At 43.8% G+C, this 18,169-nt stretch overlaps 1 protein-coding gene across 1 annotated transcript; it reads right to left on the reverse strand.

Annotated features, from left to right (window-relative positions):
• Positions 1–15,858: 15,858 nt before the first annotated feature.
• On the reverse strand, positions 15,859–18,082 carry sec61b (SEC61 translocon subunit beta). The gene is made up of 4 exons (XM_049731057.1): positions 17,916–18,082; positions 17,480–17,577; positions 17,098–17,202; positions 15,859–16,399 (listed from the first exon to the last, which is right to left on the reverse strand). Exons 1-4 carry the CDS (start codon positions 17,916–17,918, stop codon positions 16,312–16,314), a joined length of 294 nt encoding a protein of 97 aa, XP_049587014.1. The 5' UTR covers positions 17,919–18,082; the 3' UTR covers positions 15,859–16,311.
• Positions 18,083–18,169: the final 87 nt, after the last annotated feature.

The following is an 18,169-nucleotide window of genomic DNA, read 5'->3' on the forward strand; positions in this document are numbered from 1 at the left end:
AATTGTTTTGCAATGCTAGCCTACGCTACACCAAAACAAAGCTAGCTCCCCCCCTCCCCTTCCCAGTTTGATTTAGTTCACATTTAAGAAAGGAAAACATTGATTATAAGCTCATCTTTGTTCTCCTTTTGTATTATATATTTCGCCACAAAAATGAATCTTAATGGAGCCGCCCGTCACAAAGCCGAATTGTCGTCTGTAAAGTATAGCAGCAATCAGCCTTGCAGCGGGAACCACTTTATCAACTTGTAGACACAATCGCGGCTCTATTTCCGACGGGCCTTCTTTGATCAACAACAGAACGGAAATAATAACAAATAACAAAGAGCGTGTATTAAGCAGATAGCCGGGCCGTTGCTCTGTTTTGAAAAACGCCTCGGCTTTGGCACTGAACAACATATGCTCGGCGTGGATGACATGGAAAGTGAGGAGAAGAGGTTTCCGCTGGAGGGGACAGCGGGGGGATAGCACATACCCCTGGGGATGTCTAAGGATGTACAATGCCAGTGCGTAGATGTGTGTGTGTGCGCGTGTGTGTGTGTGTGCACGCCCGAGGTAAAGCAGGGGATGTTGAAGCTGATTTGTTCTGATGGACTCAAACACAGACACAGACTCTGCCTGTGACTCACAGACGAGACGCAAGTATCCCTTAGGGAGCAGGCCCGCGGCGTGCACACACACACATACACACACACACACACGTGCTTGCCAGGTTAGATATCTGCCTGCTTGTGGATCTCTTCTAGCCGTGATGTGAGGCGATCATTGGGATGTTTTGACCGCAAAGTTGAAACCTCTTATTGTGCATGCCAAAGTGGAATTTGTATCAAACCGGGTTACTTTCTCACGTCTTGTTGAGTGTATGAAAGCACAATGTCCAGTTGTGTTGTTGCCGATATTGCGAGTCATGAATGGGGCTTATTGAGCCAGCCGGGTGCACGGTTGCTTCCCCTCGACCCGGCAAAAGTTTCGCAAAGGAGGCAAAAGGCCCCTCCGGTTATTGCCCCGAGTCCAATTCTTCGCCGTGTTCCCCTGCCCCCGACTAACCGCCCGTAATGGGACATTAAAAGTGCCAAGGAAACACTGGAGCTGTCGTTTTGCGGTGTTGCCGGAAACGCGCACAAAGGCGTCTGATGGCGTTCTCATTTGGCCCGCTTGCTCACACAACAAAATGGAGACACGCAATTTTACACAGTCAGATTAAGGCACACAAAGCGCCACTGGCTTAATATGAGCCGCGTGTGACGTCAAGCGTATGCTCGTTATAATAGCGCTGGGAGCATCAACGTGACAGATATCACACACAGGCAAACATAACGAATTATCGTCGGGTCATTTTCGGATCAAACCATTAAACACATTTCAATGCGCCTTTGTTAGAAGCCGAAAATTGCCGTGCCGTTGCGTCGTCCGCTTTGTTTAAAGTGGCTTCCTAAATTCGACAGACTTTTGTAGATGACTGAACAGGATGGAATAGTAATGATGGTGGCATCCCAGGTCGCCTAGAACGATGAGATGATATCGCCGGAAGGCGTCCTCGCCAAAATCACGCATGACAAAAAAATGAAATGAAATAATAATTTAAAAAAATATATAAATATAACATAAATAATAAAGAAAACAAATAATAAAAATGAATAATACCATTAAAATAATAAATAAATAAATATGAACCCCAATGGCAAATCACAGATTTTTTTGGGGTGAAATGGCGTCATCGTTCATTTAATATCCATTCACGCTTCGCACAAGTCACAGTTATGCTAGCCATAAAAATCAATGTGCCTATTGTCCCTCACGGGTCACCGTAGGTGAAATGTGGGAACTGGCGACAGCAGCAGGATTCTTTCCATTGCTTTGTGGAAATGGAACATTGATTTGGTTGCTTCTTTCCCACACAGAGAGAAAGAGAAAAAAAAAAAAAAAGTTTAGGATCAGGAGGAAAGCAACAGAGGCTTAAGAGCTTGCTTGTCTTTCCATAAGCATGTTGTTATGATTTCAAACAAAGCGTAATGAAGTGCTTATTTGCTAACATGCTGTGCAGATCAGACAAAAACGCTTATGGCTAATCGTGCACGTGTTTAATCTCGTGTTTGGAAGCTAAATAATAATGTACTGCTTGTATATTGATTCATTCATTCATTTTCCTCACAAGGCGTGCTGGAGCCTATTCCAGCTATCTTCAACGTCTTAATTATTTAACTAAGGCTTCTTGTGAAAAGTTCCCCAAAATATTTTTATTCGTTTTTGCTGTCCTACTCATCTATTTTGCTTCCTTCATGAAGTTCAGTTGTGAAGATCTTCCCTCCTGTATTTCTCAAGTGATGTAAAAATGACCTCATTTCGAAAACACCGATCTTCTGCGTGGCCAGTGAATATTTATTTATTTTTTTTTCGCAGCGTGTGTCAGCGCTCTGACTAATTGTGCCTCCGTCACTCTCGTACATTTTTCTCCCGCATTCCTTTCATCTCTTCTCTCGTTTCTTATTTCCCCCCGGCATGACTTCATCAGTGTAAAAGCAAGATTTAGTTTTATTACAGCCCACGTCTGCTCTTAAGTAAATATTTGCAGCACGTGTCCAAAGTGAGGAGCAAACCTGACCACCGAGCTATCCCAGGAATGTACCGCATCATCACTTCCTGGCCCGATAACGCTGGAAAAGCCTGATTTCTATCAGCCGCTGTGTCGTAATCGCCCCCGTTGATGCGCGTGAGCAACATGTTGTGTCCTCATACCATAATAGGCTTCCCCGAATAACTGTCCCATAATTCTAAACCTGTGAGAAGATCCAGCTGGCTCTGGCCTCAAAAGGAAACGCTCACCTCGCTTGGCTGGACTGTACTTCACCTTCTATGTCAGACTCAAACATTTCCACAAGGAATTCCAAGTATCCTAGAAGACATCTTTCCCGATTCCAAACATCTTCGGTAATACCCCGCTCTTGTCTGGATCTCGGGCCAAGAAACACATCAACACTACTCGACCGAAAGCGACACTCACCGATTTTACATCATGACAGCGCGGCGGGGGAATGCTGTCGTAATCCCGGCCGTGCCGAATCACGCGTGATGAAATCCAGTGGCGATGCGGAGTTGGCCGCAGCTCACCCCGGAATACCACAGAATATACACGATATGTTCCGAAAGGGGGGGGGGGGGGGATGATACGCTCAAGTGGCCGGGAGAAAGAACGCTGATGATAGTTGGCGTCTTGTTAAACTTGAAGAAGTACATGACACCTTGTCCTGTCAACACAGAGTCACTGGCTCGGTTGCTTTTGGGCCTCGGCCCGAGCAGAGCCGCATGCTTAGGTCGTCGTTTTTTTTTTTCCACTAACAAGGTAAAGGTGATTTCCTCACTTGATTGTGTAAGTTGGTAAATAACCAACTTTACATTTTTTGCTTCTCAAGAGCAGACGTACTCATATTAGGTCATCTGAAATTCCGTTCATATTTTCAGATTTATAGTATGAACACAGACATTAGCATTAGCATTAGCAAATACTTCATAGGCTTTGTTAGTCATAATTATTGTTTTGCGAGGGGGACACAAGGGACATATAAAGTAGCGTGCTTTCGGAACCATGCGCAGATTAGCCGGAAGATTATCATCAATCATAATTTTGCTTCGTTAAGAAAGGTCAGCTGGCGGAGGTTCTTCCATGTTGGTTAGTTACATCAAGCCAGTCAGTGGGAATTTAATACACAGAATAAAAAAATCCAAAAAGTTACAGTAGCTAGTGGTTGTCAGAAGAAGAATATTTTTGCTGAATTTGCAAAAATCTCTCATTTTGGAATAAGGCTTGTAAGAACAAGTGTTAAATATTGTCCCCCCCCCCCCCCCCCCATTAACGCGCCATTCATTTGTGTGCATGCATTAAACACATTCAACGTTCTCATCTAGCTTCAGAACAAGCCACCTGAACATAATCAGAAATATTTCACACTCGTCGCCATTTACCAATTGCTCATTCACTCCAATTAGAGCGCTCGCACTCCAGCGAGGACAAGGGCCAAGCGAGTGCTTTGGAGTGGCGCTCGAGTACGCCGCCTCTAAAGTGGCGTGCCCATGAAAGACTCTTCTTCCTCCACTCGGCGTGGAACGTACCGTGGAAGTGAGAACTCACATCCCCTTCACCGTGCTGAGAGAGAGCCACCGGGTCAGCGTTAAGTGCTGCCGGGTGCTATTACTGTGAAAAGGACGCCTCTCGGGGGTGTCCTTTTCAAGCATCTGATGAACACGGCCAACTCGCATGTGTGTGTGCGCCGTCCTATCTCGTATAATGTGTTGCTGGGACGATTTTTGGAAACCAAAGCAGATCCGTGTGACATTCACCGGGCGAGCACGCATTTACAGTGTGTGTGACAGACGACGATATTATTGGACGGCGGTGTGTTTGCACCGGACGCAAATAGCAACACGGATGATATTAGTGGATCGAGTTCTGTCACACGCTAGCGCCTGATTCAGCAGGTGCCCCGACCACCCGGTTCTCCTCCGATAATGTTCTGGGCTGGTCAGGTTCTGTCTAGGATTGACTTGTGACACACTGACCTCGCATATGAATGTTAGGGATTCATTATTTACTGTTGAGGATGTATGTAAAGAATTTTAATGTAAGTTGATATCGGAATCATGGCGGCGGGCCGACATTGAAAAAACAATCCTTTGGTTCTACTGGATTTAGTTAATTCGGGCATGTACATGAACTGCTCGTGATGTGTTCAAGTGAGATATATCATTTGAATGTTTTGGAGGAATGCAGTGCGTCAGTTCACCACGTTGTAATCATGTGCTACCGAAAGTTAAGTACTTTTTTTTTTCTTCAGTGGACGCACAGTGTGTTTAGATGTTTCAGAGAAAAGACTGAGTGTACTTGAAATGATCAAAAGGCAGCACCGTTTATTTATTGGTATGTTTTTTTTTTTATTATGCCACCCCGTGATGAGGCGGATCATAGGTTCTGTATATTTACAAGCGAATGAGGAAAGTTTAACGTGTCGTTTGCGGACGATCACGTTTCGGTTGAATGGACAGGTGGCGTGATCAGGTTCCACCGTGTGCACGCTCGTGTGCGTGTGTGTGAACGACCCACATCTTATACAAGCATTTAATTATACTTTGCAAACGGCATCATGACTTGGCATCGGGGTCCTTTTCCATCGAGGGTCAGCCTTAGTTCACGTACAAGAGAGCGTTAGGATACGTGTCACGGTGTGTGTGCATACGTGAGTGTGTGGATACGTGTGCGCAATAAGCCAGCTCTGGTTTTATTTTTAAAGTGGGGCTCAAACAAAGGCCTTCAGTCAAACTGCTCAGAGAACTGGGCCTTGGGAACATGACCAGGGGCTGTTGCGTCACATTGTGCGTGGCTGTGTGCCACTGTTTTATGGCTCTGTGTGTACGTGTGTGTGTCTGTCTGTGTGTGTGTGTGTGTGAGAGAGAAAGAGACTATCCAACCAACTTGTAAAGAAGTCACTTGTTCAAGTAGGACAGCAACAAAGACGGGGAAAATTCTTGAGATCCTTGCCAGATGTGCGTCTCGAACACACACACACACTCACACACAGTGTAATGAGGTGTGTGCCACCAAATTGTTCTCATCGTTCGGGTGGGATCGTTAAGGGTTTGGCCACATTAACACACAAAGACAAGAACGGATGGACACACACATTTACTGTCAACAGACGTCGTCGTGTGATGTCATAGGTAGCCAGGATGGGATTTAATATTTGGTCACGCACGCACACACACATAGTTTCTTGTCAATATGGCCACACAATAAAGCTCTCATCTTTGTACCACACAAACATAGGAAGACAAGAACACACACACACACAGTTTGCTCAAATAGCAATTTGACAGACACATGAACGTCAACAGGCATCATGGTGTGATGTCATATGAAGGATTTAATATAAGTGGGAGATGAAAAGGTAGAAGAGGCTAAAAATATCAGAAAATAAACAATCGAAAATCGAGAGAATCGCGGGTAACAAGAGAAAACGCCCTCTCAAGGTTATTATTGTTCTCCGGAGGTTTCCTAAAGCCGCCAGGGGAACGGGGGAAGCCTGCTCTCTGTTACATCACGCATCGACACCCACAACATCAGCGTAATCTGTCCCACATCTACGCTGCCGCCCGCCCCCGTCTTTCCTTTCTTTCCTTCTCCCTTTCTTCCTGTTTTTAAAGTCTTTCTTTCCACCCATGACGCACTCTGCCATAATGAAACCGTTAAGGGGAGTCCGGTTAACTTTGGCTGCTGCCTTTGGAAGGGAGGGAGGGAGGGAGGGAGGCGATGTGTGTGTGTGTGGAGGTTGGTTAGTGATGTGGTATAAAGTGACACCATGCAAAGCGACTATATTTACAGCGCGCCTCTGTAACGCCGAGCCTATTTATAGCCGGCAGCTCTTTTCTCAGCAACTGCCGCCGCGCATTGTTGCAGCGTCACAAACTTGAGCATCAGATGGCACCAGCGAACGGATCCTGCACCACGCTGCCAAAGGCAGCACGCCTATCCTCCAATAACTTCCTGTGCGCACACACACATGCAGACACACACTCTGGACTTTCCCTCCTTTCAGTGAATTGGGCTTCTAACATTGTCCGACTCTGATTCTGAGCAGGAATGATACGCAAATACAGTGGTACTCTGCGATACTTCATTTTTATGATCATGTAGAACACCCAAATCATCCTTCCGTATTGAAATGAGTGGTAATGCCATTAATCCGTTCCAGCCTCACAACTAAAAATGACAAAACTTTTCGAAATGTGTTTTTTTTAAGCAGAAAAATACTTCAAATGAGTGTCCGGTCTGATTTATTTGTATAATAACATTTATATGTTTATAATAAAATTAAAAGTTAGACCTGTACTACCTTAAAAAACATATTTATGTGAAGGCTAGAGATTTATTTTTACAAAAATAATAATATCCCCAAAAAATTAATAAAAAAAAATTATGTAAAAAAAAAAATCCGTAATTTAAATGTTAGTCACGTAATCAGTAAAATAACTAAATTATATTAAAAAAAAATCACAAAAAGGCTGAAAAAAACACCCACAACTTGTTTCCTTGTGGGCCCTGACACTAAATAAAGTCTTCATGACGACGTGGGGGCATCAGACGGAAAGTGCCGTGAACCCTGAAGTGGCGCTGTTTGTTGGACCTGCGAGCGTCGGCCAGACGGCCGGAGACGCTCGCAGGCAGCCAAGCGTGCGGCAGCGGCGTTATGTCGCCTGTCGCCGTTCCGAGCAAGGTGCGTGTTTACTCAACAAGGGTGTGAACGTCAATCGAGGAAATTGATGTTTATCCTGGCGGGTTAAGAGAGTGAAGCATGTCAGCGAGTGTGTTTAACCCGCTTTTTGCTTTGCCTGCATCTCTTCGCTGTCCCCAAACACACACACACACACACACACACACACACGCGCGTGCAGAAAACGACAAGCTGACTCAGCTCGGGCGTTCCATTGTAACAAAAATGGTGGGCGGTGCGAGAGCGTCACTCGGGATGATTTTAGCAACTGCATATGACGATACTACGCAGAAAGAGAACATCACGGCTTTGTTTTTCAAGCGTCCTCCTCCCGTTCCGTCTTTGTGGCCTCTTTCCCAGCGCTCCCACGGGAGTCTTTCCCCAGCTGCCGCCATTTGTTGCCGTCCCAAACCGCAGATGAACCATCACGTCGGCCCGCGTGCTGACATCAGCGGCCGGGCCTCCACGCGCGGTCGTACGCAGGCCCGGCTCGACTTTCCGTCTCTCGGGACGGCGCGAGCCTAAACTTGTGACACACTGATGTCTCCCTTTCCGAGTTGGAGTTCCCAGGGCCTTGAAGTCGTGCTTGGCGTCAGCGAGGCGGTTGTTTTTGAGGAGTTGATGTGACACACAGGAAGAGAGATTGCACGATGGAATTATTATTATTATTTTTTTTACAGTATATGCATATATTGGACTTTCCAACTATTTTTTTATTCACCTGTATGCAGAATTTGACATCATCAGGGAGGCTCTATTTATTGAATATTTGGTTCTTTTTTTGCGATTGTAGTTTTTGTATTGCTAAATCATCGCGACAGGGTCACTGCCTTCGTTTTAGCCGAGTAGGATGAAGTGGTTAAGCCGATTTGATTGTTGATGGTCCACCCACGCCAATGTTTTCACTCATTTCCAACCTCTTTGGACTGTTGAGTATATACAATACGCGAAGTGTTGAGATTATTTTGTGGAGGGATTTTTGCAGTGCTTTTGGAATTTTTGAGATACGAGTTGTCGCTTCGGATGATTTATTTTCACCAGCAGAACTAAAAAGCGAATGCTCGAGATGTGAAGGAATTTGCTCTGGGGCGAGACAACAAATGCACACGTATTGACAACAGTGCCGAATTTACACCTCCCTGCGAGTTGTTGGCTGTCTGACACTTTGCACAACGTCGCCTTTGGCTACCTTCCTCTCTCATTTTGCGGGAGGTGTCTTCACAGCCCTGTCCGTCAAAGCATCGAGGCCTCTGGCGCTCCACTCGCACGCCTTTTTCACAACTCTGTCCGATTACAGTAGCAGGGGTGAAAAAATGATAATATTGTGAGATGAATGCAGGAGGAAGGGTGGAGGGGCGGGTCAAAAAGACCCAGAAAGTTGTCTATGGCTCAATCCAAACATCAATCTCATCAATAATAGAGCTCAAGCAGTCACGGGACAATATTAAACATGACATCGGACCACGACGTGGATCCCCGCGCCGTATTTTTATGCCGCCTCGTAGATTCGTGACTCACGGCGGCTAAGCCGTGTGACTGCGAAATCACGTTGTTGTTGAAGAAAAAAAAAAACCCAACAATCGTAAAGGTCACTGCCACGTTCTCGCAGCAACTTGACGTGGAATCAAAGTCGTTTGTGTGTGCCTACAAATCACTGACTCACAAACGAGTCATCAATATGAAACATCCTCATAAATGAATTACCAGCGCACGCTAAACACATAAAGCTCCTGTGATCTCTTGTATTTCTTGCCTTCTTAATAATAAATAGAGTTAATACACACACACACACGCACGGACGGCCCCTGTCGTTCCTCATCAGTCATTCAGCGTGACATGTCCGTGTGCGAGAAATCTGCAAGTCGGCATTTTTTTCTCCCCCAGTAGATTTTGCTTTACCTGACTCTCCGCTCATCCATGTAAGCAACTGGTGAGCGTTGCCGCCGCGGTTACTCGAGCTGGAAATTACATTAGAGAGCTTTATTTTAGAAAACTTTAAAAAAAAAAATTCTCAGTAGGATTTATGACCAAAATTGAATCAAATAATTTGTCTGAAGAATAATACTAAAGAACGATTATATAAGATTTTATTATTACGACGTGTCCCAAAAAAAAAATTCAATTACTTTTTCCCCTCCTCTATTTCGATCATGTTTAAAATAAACTGTTACAAGTAATGTGTGATTATTCGTACTAAATGAAGTAATAAATAATAAAATGGTGGCACGTCTGAATATTCAACAGAACATTTATTGTGTTGTCCAAATGATTTGTCCGAAGAATAATACTAAAGAACGATTATATAAGATTTTATTATTATGACGTGTCAAAAAAAATTAAATAACTTTTTCCCCTCTATTTCGATCATGTTTAAAATGAACTGTTACAAGTAACGTGCGATTATTCGTACTGAATGAAGAAATAAATAATAAAATGGTGGCACAGACACTTAAGACACTCCTTACTAATATGTTATCGAACAAACTTTGCTGTTTGATATCCACACAATAAATCAAACAGCAAAGTTTGTTCGATAAAAAGTTACATATTAGTAAGCAGTGTCTTAAGAGACTCTTAAATGTCACCCTGTGTGGTTACACTTTGAGGTTTTTTATACACACGCTCTGAATAACTTCGACGAGTGAATATGCAAATCAACAGGTTTGGTGCCCTTGTAAGTTTTCTGGAAGCTCATCAAAGAATATTTGGTGCCGCGTGATCTCATTTGTGGTTAGGCAGGTTAACTGGATGACTTAATTAGTGTTAGGTGAGTAACCTCAAGAGCATGGGTGTCAAACTCAAGGCCCGGGGGCCAGTTACGGCCCGCCACATCATTTTACGTGGCCCGCCAAAACAAATTTGTGTCAATACTAAAATTACAAATGATCTCAAATAGTCATTGTTAGCAATTTTTATTTTTTATTTTTATTACTATTATTTTATTATTGTTTTTTTTACATATTTGAACAATTTTTACTTGTCTCTGATTTCAAAACTAGTAATCATAATAATAATGGCCCTCCGAGGGAAACTATGACGACAAAAATGAGTTTGACACCCCTGCTGTAGAGAATGATTTATGCGTCTTATATTTTTGGTTTGAAAGAGCGAGACGAGTCTGCGTATGGTTTTCGGTTGCAGGTCTCGATCACGTGTGCTTGGTTTTGCTGTCCATCTATAATATCGGTCTTGTTATTTTCTCCGGGTTTTGATACAGCGTAGGCAGGTTTTGGTTGAAGGGAACGTGTGAACAAGCCAAGAAAATGACTCATGAAATACAAGTTCGATTTTTTATGCTGTTGATGCTGCTTATTCGGTTTCTGCAAAATGAACTGGAGATTCTTCTGGATAAATGGAGACCATAGAATACTTTTGCCTCAACTTGCAAGTTTTTCAAGTTATGAAGCCAAGGCTTGATTTTTTTTTTTTTTTTTTTTTTTTTTTTTATGTCACGAGGCAAATTTGATTCATGAGTCAGCTTCAGATGCACCGCCACTTAAGTGAAGCGAAAAAATTCGGAATGGGACATCCTCACTTTGCAGGAGTTCAATCCCAAGCGATGTTATCGGCAGCGTTACGATATCGAGTAGCCGAGCGCACGACGTTGACTTTTATGGCCGAATGTTTGATGTCAGTTGACCCCCTTTTCGGTGGAAATTAACAACTCGATGAACAGGAAGTTTATGTAGCCAAAAAGTGTAGTCAACTAATTGCTAATTGTGATTAGCCTAACACACAAAGTGCTTATCTTGTTTCCAGGTAGTAATTAAACTTCATTAAACCTTTTTTTTTTTTTTTTTAATAACCAGGGTTTGATATTAATTTGTGATCCAGGGCGCCACTCCCTATCAGTTAACGCTAGCCCAACCAGTCAACAAAAATCAGGTACCTATTCCCATTTTCGCAGCCAAAACTAGCGTCTAATCGTCCATTTTGTCCAAATTAATTCACAACTCACGTCTTCCCCTGAAAAGGGTCGCTAATCATTTATGGCAGCGCTGGAATGAAATTTATTTCAATGGGGAATATTGATTAAGTAACCAAGTTACACGTTATATGAGCAGTTCTATTAACAAGTTGCTATTATTTAATATATCAGTCCTGGCGAAGCTGCACAAGGACTGGAAAATATAGTGGCCTAAAAATAAACTTACAAACACTCTCAGGCAAGGTTTCTTTAATATTAGAAAGCACAAGGCTGATACGTGAGCCACGCTCAGATCGGCGACATGTCATTGCACCCTCCCAGCCGGCCGGCGGGGTCATAAGCATGGCAGCCCAGTTGTCGACGCATACTTTGGTAGTCACACGGGCATCACCAGGCGTGACGTGCCCCCCCCCCCCCTTAACGCCGGTGGGAGGGGACACGCATGTGTGAGGGAAAAGGTCACACGGTCTAGTGCGGCCTACGTGAGGAAATCTTACTCAGCTTGTGTTTTGGAATTTTCAGACGCTTCCTCGTTATTTGTAGGCAGAATGACGAGCTAGTTTGAGACTTCTGCCATATCGTCTCGAGCCAAAGTGAGTGGCAGGCGACCGAGGCTCCAACAATGGAATCGGTGTCCGAAACGTAATCGGTAAATTAGTCTGATGGATGCGTGGGGAAGATGGAAATGAGCTCGACTGCATTTCTTACAAATAACAGTTTGATAGCGTAGAAGGTCATGTCTATGTGTTGATGCGTTGGCATTTGTAGAAATGTTAAAGGAGATTTGTATCTCTTTTTGCATGCCTATACATAATCTAGATTAGGGATCATTATGCAATGAAATTTTGGAATTCGAATCAAACATTTCTGGAAAATATGCAACATTTATAGCAACAATTACAGCCGTATTCGGCGCGTGGACAAATTCTGAAGCTTCCACTCGATCGGGAACTCGATACGCCGCCATTGTTTCTAATTTGACAACAGGCGGCACAACATATCCAAACTGTATTATTATTAGACATTTAATTTTGTCAGAGGGTGGATCAGTCATTTCGCACGCACCCGGAATGTGACTCGGCCCAGAATGCACAGGGCGGTGAGTTGCTACACCCTGTGGCTAATTGCTCCTGGTTTGATCACAACATACCTGCACATCATAATATTAGACAGGATTTGTTTATGCTAAAATACGAATAAATACCAGCTCAGTGGCCTAGTAGTAGAGTGTCCGCCCTGAGACTGGAAGGTTGTGGGTTCAAACCCCGGCCGGGTCATACCAAAGACTATAAAAATGGGACCCATTGCCTCCCTGCTTGGCACTCAGCATTAAGGGTTGGAATTGGGGGGTTAGATCACCAAATGATTCCCGAGCGCGGCACCGCTGCTGCTCACTGCTCCCCTCTCCCCCAGGGGATGGATTAAAATCACATGGGGATGGGTTAAATGCAGAGGACAAATTTCACCACACCCAGATGTGTGTGTGACGATGATCATTGGGACTTTAACTTTAACTTTAACTTTAAATGTACGAAAATAAAAAGCAATTAAAAAAAAAATTGAATATTGGCTGCTTCTGTTGTGTGCGCATTGGCCTCTTGGGGGCAGTGTGGTGCCAGACAATGAGATAAGAGTAGCGAAGAAGACTAATTCATTTTTCACATATTGGGAAGAATATGTTTTTATGTTTTATTATTTGAAGAAATATCACTCCCAGTGGTCGATGCTAATTCAGCTAGCATGTCAAAGGGCTTCTAGATTGACTTTAGCGTTAGTGCTAGCAATGCTTTTAAAATAAAACGTACAATGTGTATGATGTTGGGTTTTTTTTGTGTGTTTTTAGTTTTAGTTTTGCAGGTTCTCGCCTTGCGCTCGTGCATTTTCTCCGGTTTTCTTGGCACGTTGCTAAAGCATGAAGACTCTAAATTGTTAGTAGGTGTGAATGGGAGTGTGAATCATTGTTTTTCTATTTTTGCTCTGTGTTGTGTACCGTACACTTTGCTAGGATAGGCTGCACGGGAGTGAGGATAAGCAATACGATGGATGGATGGATGGATGGATGGATGGATGGATGGATGGATGGATGGATGGATGGATGGATGATCAACTTGAAAGAGTCGCTCAGAAGATCAGTTTTGCAATTGAAGGCTTGAACCAAAAGCACCTTGTTATAATCTTTGACAATTACTGTTAATTATTGCCTATGAGTGCCCAAACAAACTTGCCAATTCACTTGTAACATCAGTCAGACACGCGACCAAGAGCGTTGGGCACTTTGTCAAAGCTCCACCATTCTTCTGTAGAACCTTCCAAGGGCACTTAAATGACTCATAGACTGTGAGAGACACAATTTTGTGGTCTGATGAGACAAACACGGAATTCTTTGGCGTGAACGCTAAACGTTCTGTTTGGAGGTAAACACCTGACCAATCCCAGTTCCTTGGAGATGACTCAGGGTTGGGGGAAAGACATATGAAGGAACGTCCAGAGACCACCTGGATGGTGTTCTTGGGGGCCGGGTCATATTTCAGGACGATGACCCTAAGCACACAACTGAGGTTATCTAAAGGAATAGGTCCCGGACAACTTTGTGAATGTTCTTGAGCTTGAGTGCCAACTTCAATCCGGTTGAACATCTTGAGAGAACTAAAAAAAAAAAAAATAGGGACGCTCCCCGTCCAAACTCATGAAGCTTAAGTGGTTCTGAAGAAAATGGACAAAACTGTCCAAGTTTGAGTTTGTGGTATTAGCTTCAAGAATTCTTGAGGCTGTAATTGCTAACTCAGCGTATTCAAATATATCGTAAAGCCGTGATTTCATAAAACTTTCCATTGTTTTATAGAAGCATTTTCGTCACATGTAACATAGAATTAAGATTTTAAATTGGTGCTGTACTTGTTTGTTCTGTTAAGATTACATAAGGTGCGCCGGTATTGAAAACAAACACACTGATTCTTTTTTTTGGTGTATACTTCCTTGTATTTGTCTTATGCAAATAACCATGAGTCATTTTTTGAGAGATCAAAGCTCCAGAAATGACTTAATTGCACACCACATCAGACAACATTGACAGAAAGGTTCAGTTGCAGTCTACCTATGATGTCCCGTCCCCCCCCCACACCTCCCCACCCCTCCTTTTTAAAAAATATTTTTTAGGACATGCCTCCCGGATTCACTTGCTCGGTCTATCGCCGATCGATCCCACCCGCCTATCCGTTCCGCACTTTACCAACCGTGTGATCTGCTCCAAAAAAAACACGCATGTTTGAGGCGCGTGTGTGTGTGCGCATGTGTGTGTGTGTAAGTGTGTGTGTGTAAGACGTGTTCCACAATGGGAGAATGCAGAGGGAGTGACGGGACACAAATCCTCAATTGTAGAGAGGAGCATTTGTGACTGTATGTCTTTATTAGGTGTTTGTCTCTTGCACATTGGCTCAGTAAAAAAAAATACACAATAATTTAATAATAATAATAACAATGATGGATGGATGGATGGATGGATGGATGGATGGATGGATGGATGGATGGATGGATGGATGGATGGATGGATGGATGGATGGATGGATGGATGGATGGATGGATGGATGGATGGATGGATGGATGGATGGATGGATGGATGGATGGATGGATGGATGGATGGATGGATTTTGCACTTCAAAGAGTAATTTGTTTTTATTGACTTTCTCAGGGTCCTTCATTTTATTTCAGAGAAGTGCAGGAAGTTCCTAAAGTCAATTTCAGTTACCAACGGCGCACCGGCGATGTTGTGATTTTACGACAACGAGTCTTAGCGCTCCACGTGCAGCCCGGGAGTCCGCTCGTAGCACTGAGGGACAGCTTAGCCACAGCTCCTCCATATTTAATTGATACGTTGAATTATTCTGGCTCAGCGCCGTGTTGTGCCACCGTGAATTGGGCCGTGGAGTTGAGCGTGTGTGTGTACGGGGACAGGGGCGAGAGAGGGAGCTTTGCGCGGTCGTCGGGATAGTAGCCGAGTTTGCCACGAAGGCCTCTGGGAAAGCAAAGCCATAGCAACAGAATGAATTAATGAACAGGGCCCAAGAGTTACGTTTAACACAAGCAACAAGCGCGCGCACATACACGCGCTGTGACAGCTGGTGGTTACATATGCAACATACTGCTAACCTGGTGATGCAGGTTTGACTTCAACTACTTTTATGATGACAAAACACACCACCCCTGAAGCATTGTTGGAAATATTCTATACACTTAAGCTTCCGTGGGAAAATTTTACGGTTGCGTAAGTGAAGATAATTAGTTCTGGGAGTCAATGATTGTTAATTGCCTTATATACCCATTAAATGCTGATGGTGGTGTATGAACAAAAGTCGACTAGTCGGTATGTTTAAAAAAAAAAATCTGTTCGCCTATAGAGGCGCGTGTATATGAAAGCAGTGAGATTCAGAGAATAGTCTGCAGTGCCCCCCTCAGGAGGTAAAAGTACAAACAATGAGCTATGTTGTTACTTGAAGAAGCTATGAAGTCATAAAATTTCAAAGAAATCAGTTTTGAAACTGCCTCTAAGCATGAGCCATTGTGTGTTTCAGGGCTTATGGAGTTTTCTGAAAAGTCATATGGAACAGAACTCAAGTGAACTAAGTATTGGTAAGTTACATTGGAATGTAAACAAAGTAGTCAAAAAGAAAAATATTTTGGTTGCTTGTTTTATTGTACAATACAAATCACATTTTGTACAAATTTCATTTGTGTCCAATGAGATTGACACTTTTGATGACTTTAACATAAGTTACAGAAACTAAACTCAAAATTTCTTGTCGTGAACAATTTCAAAACTTAGGGATGGGGGAATCCAAGGCTCTTTTGCATTTTTTTAAATGAACATGGTCGATAAAAAAAAAAAATGCTGCAAACAAAAAAATATATTCCAGGCACTTTTCCCTGAAATCAACTCAACTGTCCTTGAGCACTGCACTGAGCATTTGCATTTGTATGACACCACAAGTGTTGAAAATATCTGCCATAAAAATCCAATTGGCATGCTTTGTACAAGTTGCCATGGTCAGTCATATGGGGTTTGGTCCTGGTCCGATGCGTTAAGATGGCGAGGTGCGGCGGGGGGGTCACGAGTGGTCGGGCTGGAGGTTAAGAGCGCGTGTATTTACCCCAGATGTGAAGCATGAAGACGGACGCGATGAAAAGCAAACTCATCACCAACACCGGCACTGGGCCGCTGAAACAAGAAACAATATGCGGTCAATAAGGCAAGCAAATATTAGTTAATGACTGAACATAAAACTCACTAACAAAAAACCCCCAAAACAAGCTCTCAAAGTGCATGTTGAGCGCGTCTTTGGAAAGTGGCGACCCTGCAAACAAATGTGTTCACTGACAACTTTTAAATGGCTTCTCATTAGATTTCAAGTGCGCCGCAGAGTCTTCGAGCCGGGCTGGTTCATTTTATTGATGAGCCGCTGACACCAGGAGGGGCTCTCAACTCTAAAGGAGGGACTTGTAGGGGGGAGGGGGAGGAGAAGGGGGGGGGGGGGTGCATCGCCATGCCAACCACCTCCTCCATCCCTCGCCCTCCCCCCCCAACCGCCCCTGTCAGAAGGCTGTAATTGAGTTGACCTTTTAGAGTGGATCCTTTAATGAAGCTCTGCGAGCGGCGTCTAACGCGGGAACAAACGCGCACTCGATATACAGCGGCGTACGAGGAGTGTGCCCTCCTTCCACGCCCGAGACACACACTCGATAAGCAGCGCGGCGACATCGATCAACCGCCGCTGCATAAGACCAGAAGATGGGGATGCCTTGCTTTTTAATAATGGGGAAGGGGGGCTTGGCGTAGGATAGAAAGTTATCAGACTTTTCCACCCCCAAGTGATGCATACTTTGAGTACATCGCGGCTTTTCCGACAACATACTTACACTTTAAGGCCTGGCGAGTCCTCGGTGTAAAAGCGCCACATTCCCCCGGTGCCGGCCGACCCAGTGGCCCTGCCTCCGCTGCGGGTACCGCTGCTGGTTGCTTTCCTGTGGAACACACGAATACTTATGTATATTTGTGCATATTTGTTTACATCCTATCAGTCAATCAGTGAATCTGGAAAAATATCCATCCCTTGTCTGCTTTCATGGAAGATTGGATAATATAATGATGGATGAATTTGATGATTGATCAATTGTCAGTCAATTAATCGTTGCACCGCTCAGACACTCCATCAGTAACATCAATGTTTTGTTACACTAAAATGATGAGTTTCTACTGTAAAGTCCAACTTTGTTTTACTACTACATGCAATGTCCATACCTCTGTCTGACTGTGGAGCCCGCTGCACGGGGGGCCACTGTCTTGCTGGGGGAACGGCTTGACGCCCCCACACTGGTTGCACTTACTGCTGGTCCAGGCTGAAAGAAGAGTTATACCAAAAATTAACTGTGCAATCCTTTACTGCTATTGAAAGGGAAGAAATCGGTTTAAAAGGCAAGACAGAGTAGTGCAAACCCCACGAAGGATCTACGTACATAGACAGCCTTTTGCACATGTATTTTGTTTATCTCGTTATTTAAATTCAGTGTTAACTAGTGTCTAGTACAAAGTGATAATTTGATAATAGTGTAGCCACGTACACAAACGTTGAGCTAAGGCTAGCAGGCGTGCTAAGTGATAGCAAAACACGAATATATTTTAATTGCGCTGCTTTCTTTCAGTGTGACAGCTACAGATGCATGCTCTATTGTCTTACCATTTTGTTTGATTCGTGTTGGTTCGATCTGACTGTCCGAAGTTCTCTTTCAACGATGATTTGCGGTTCCGAACAACGGTTGTCAGTTCTGAATGGACTGGTCAAAACTTGAGAAAGGACCCGTAAAGCTGACGCTTGTCGAAAAAGGACACGACTGCAAACTACTAGGACCCGTTTAGGTTACCAAATAGATGCCTGTCGACGTGATAACGTTTAACATAAAAGGAAAAAATATATAATTTACCCTCCGGTTT

This window comes from Syngnathus scovelli, chromosome 9 (assembly GCF_024217435.2).
Source record: "Syngnathus scovelli strain Florida chromosome 9, RoL_Ssco_1.2, whole genome shotgun sequence".
In the NCBI taxonomy this organism is placed as follows: domain Eukaryota; kingdom Metazoa; phylum Chordata; class Actinopteri; order Syngnathiformes; family Syngnathidae; genus Syngnathus; species Syngnathus scovelli.

Coding starts and splice junctions, on each gene's coding strand:
- sec61b (XM_049731057.1), bottom strand. Junction 17,203..17,479: donor GGCTCCACAGTCAGACAGAG/GTATGGACATTG, acceptor TGTGTTCCACAG/GAAAGCAACCAGCAGCGGTA. Junction 16,400..17,097: donor GACTCGCCAGGCCTTAAAGT/GTAAGTATGTTG, acceptor TTCTTGTTTCAG/CGGCCCAGTGCCGGTGTTGG.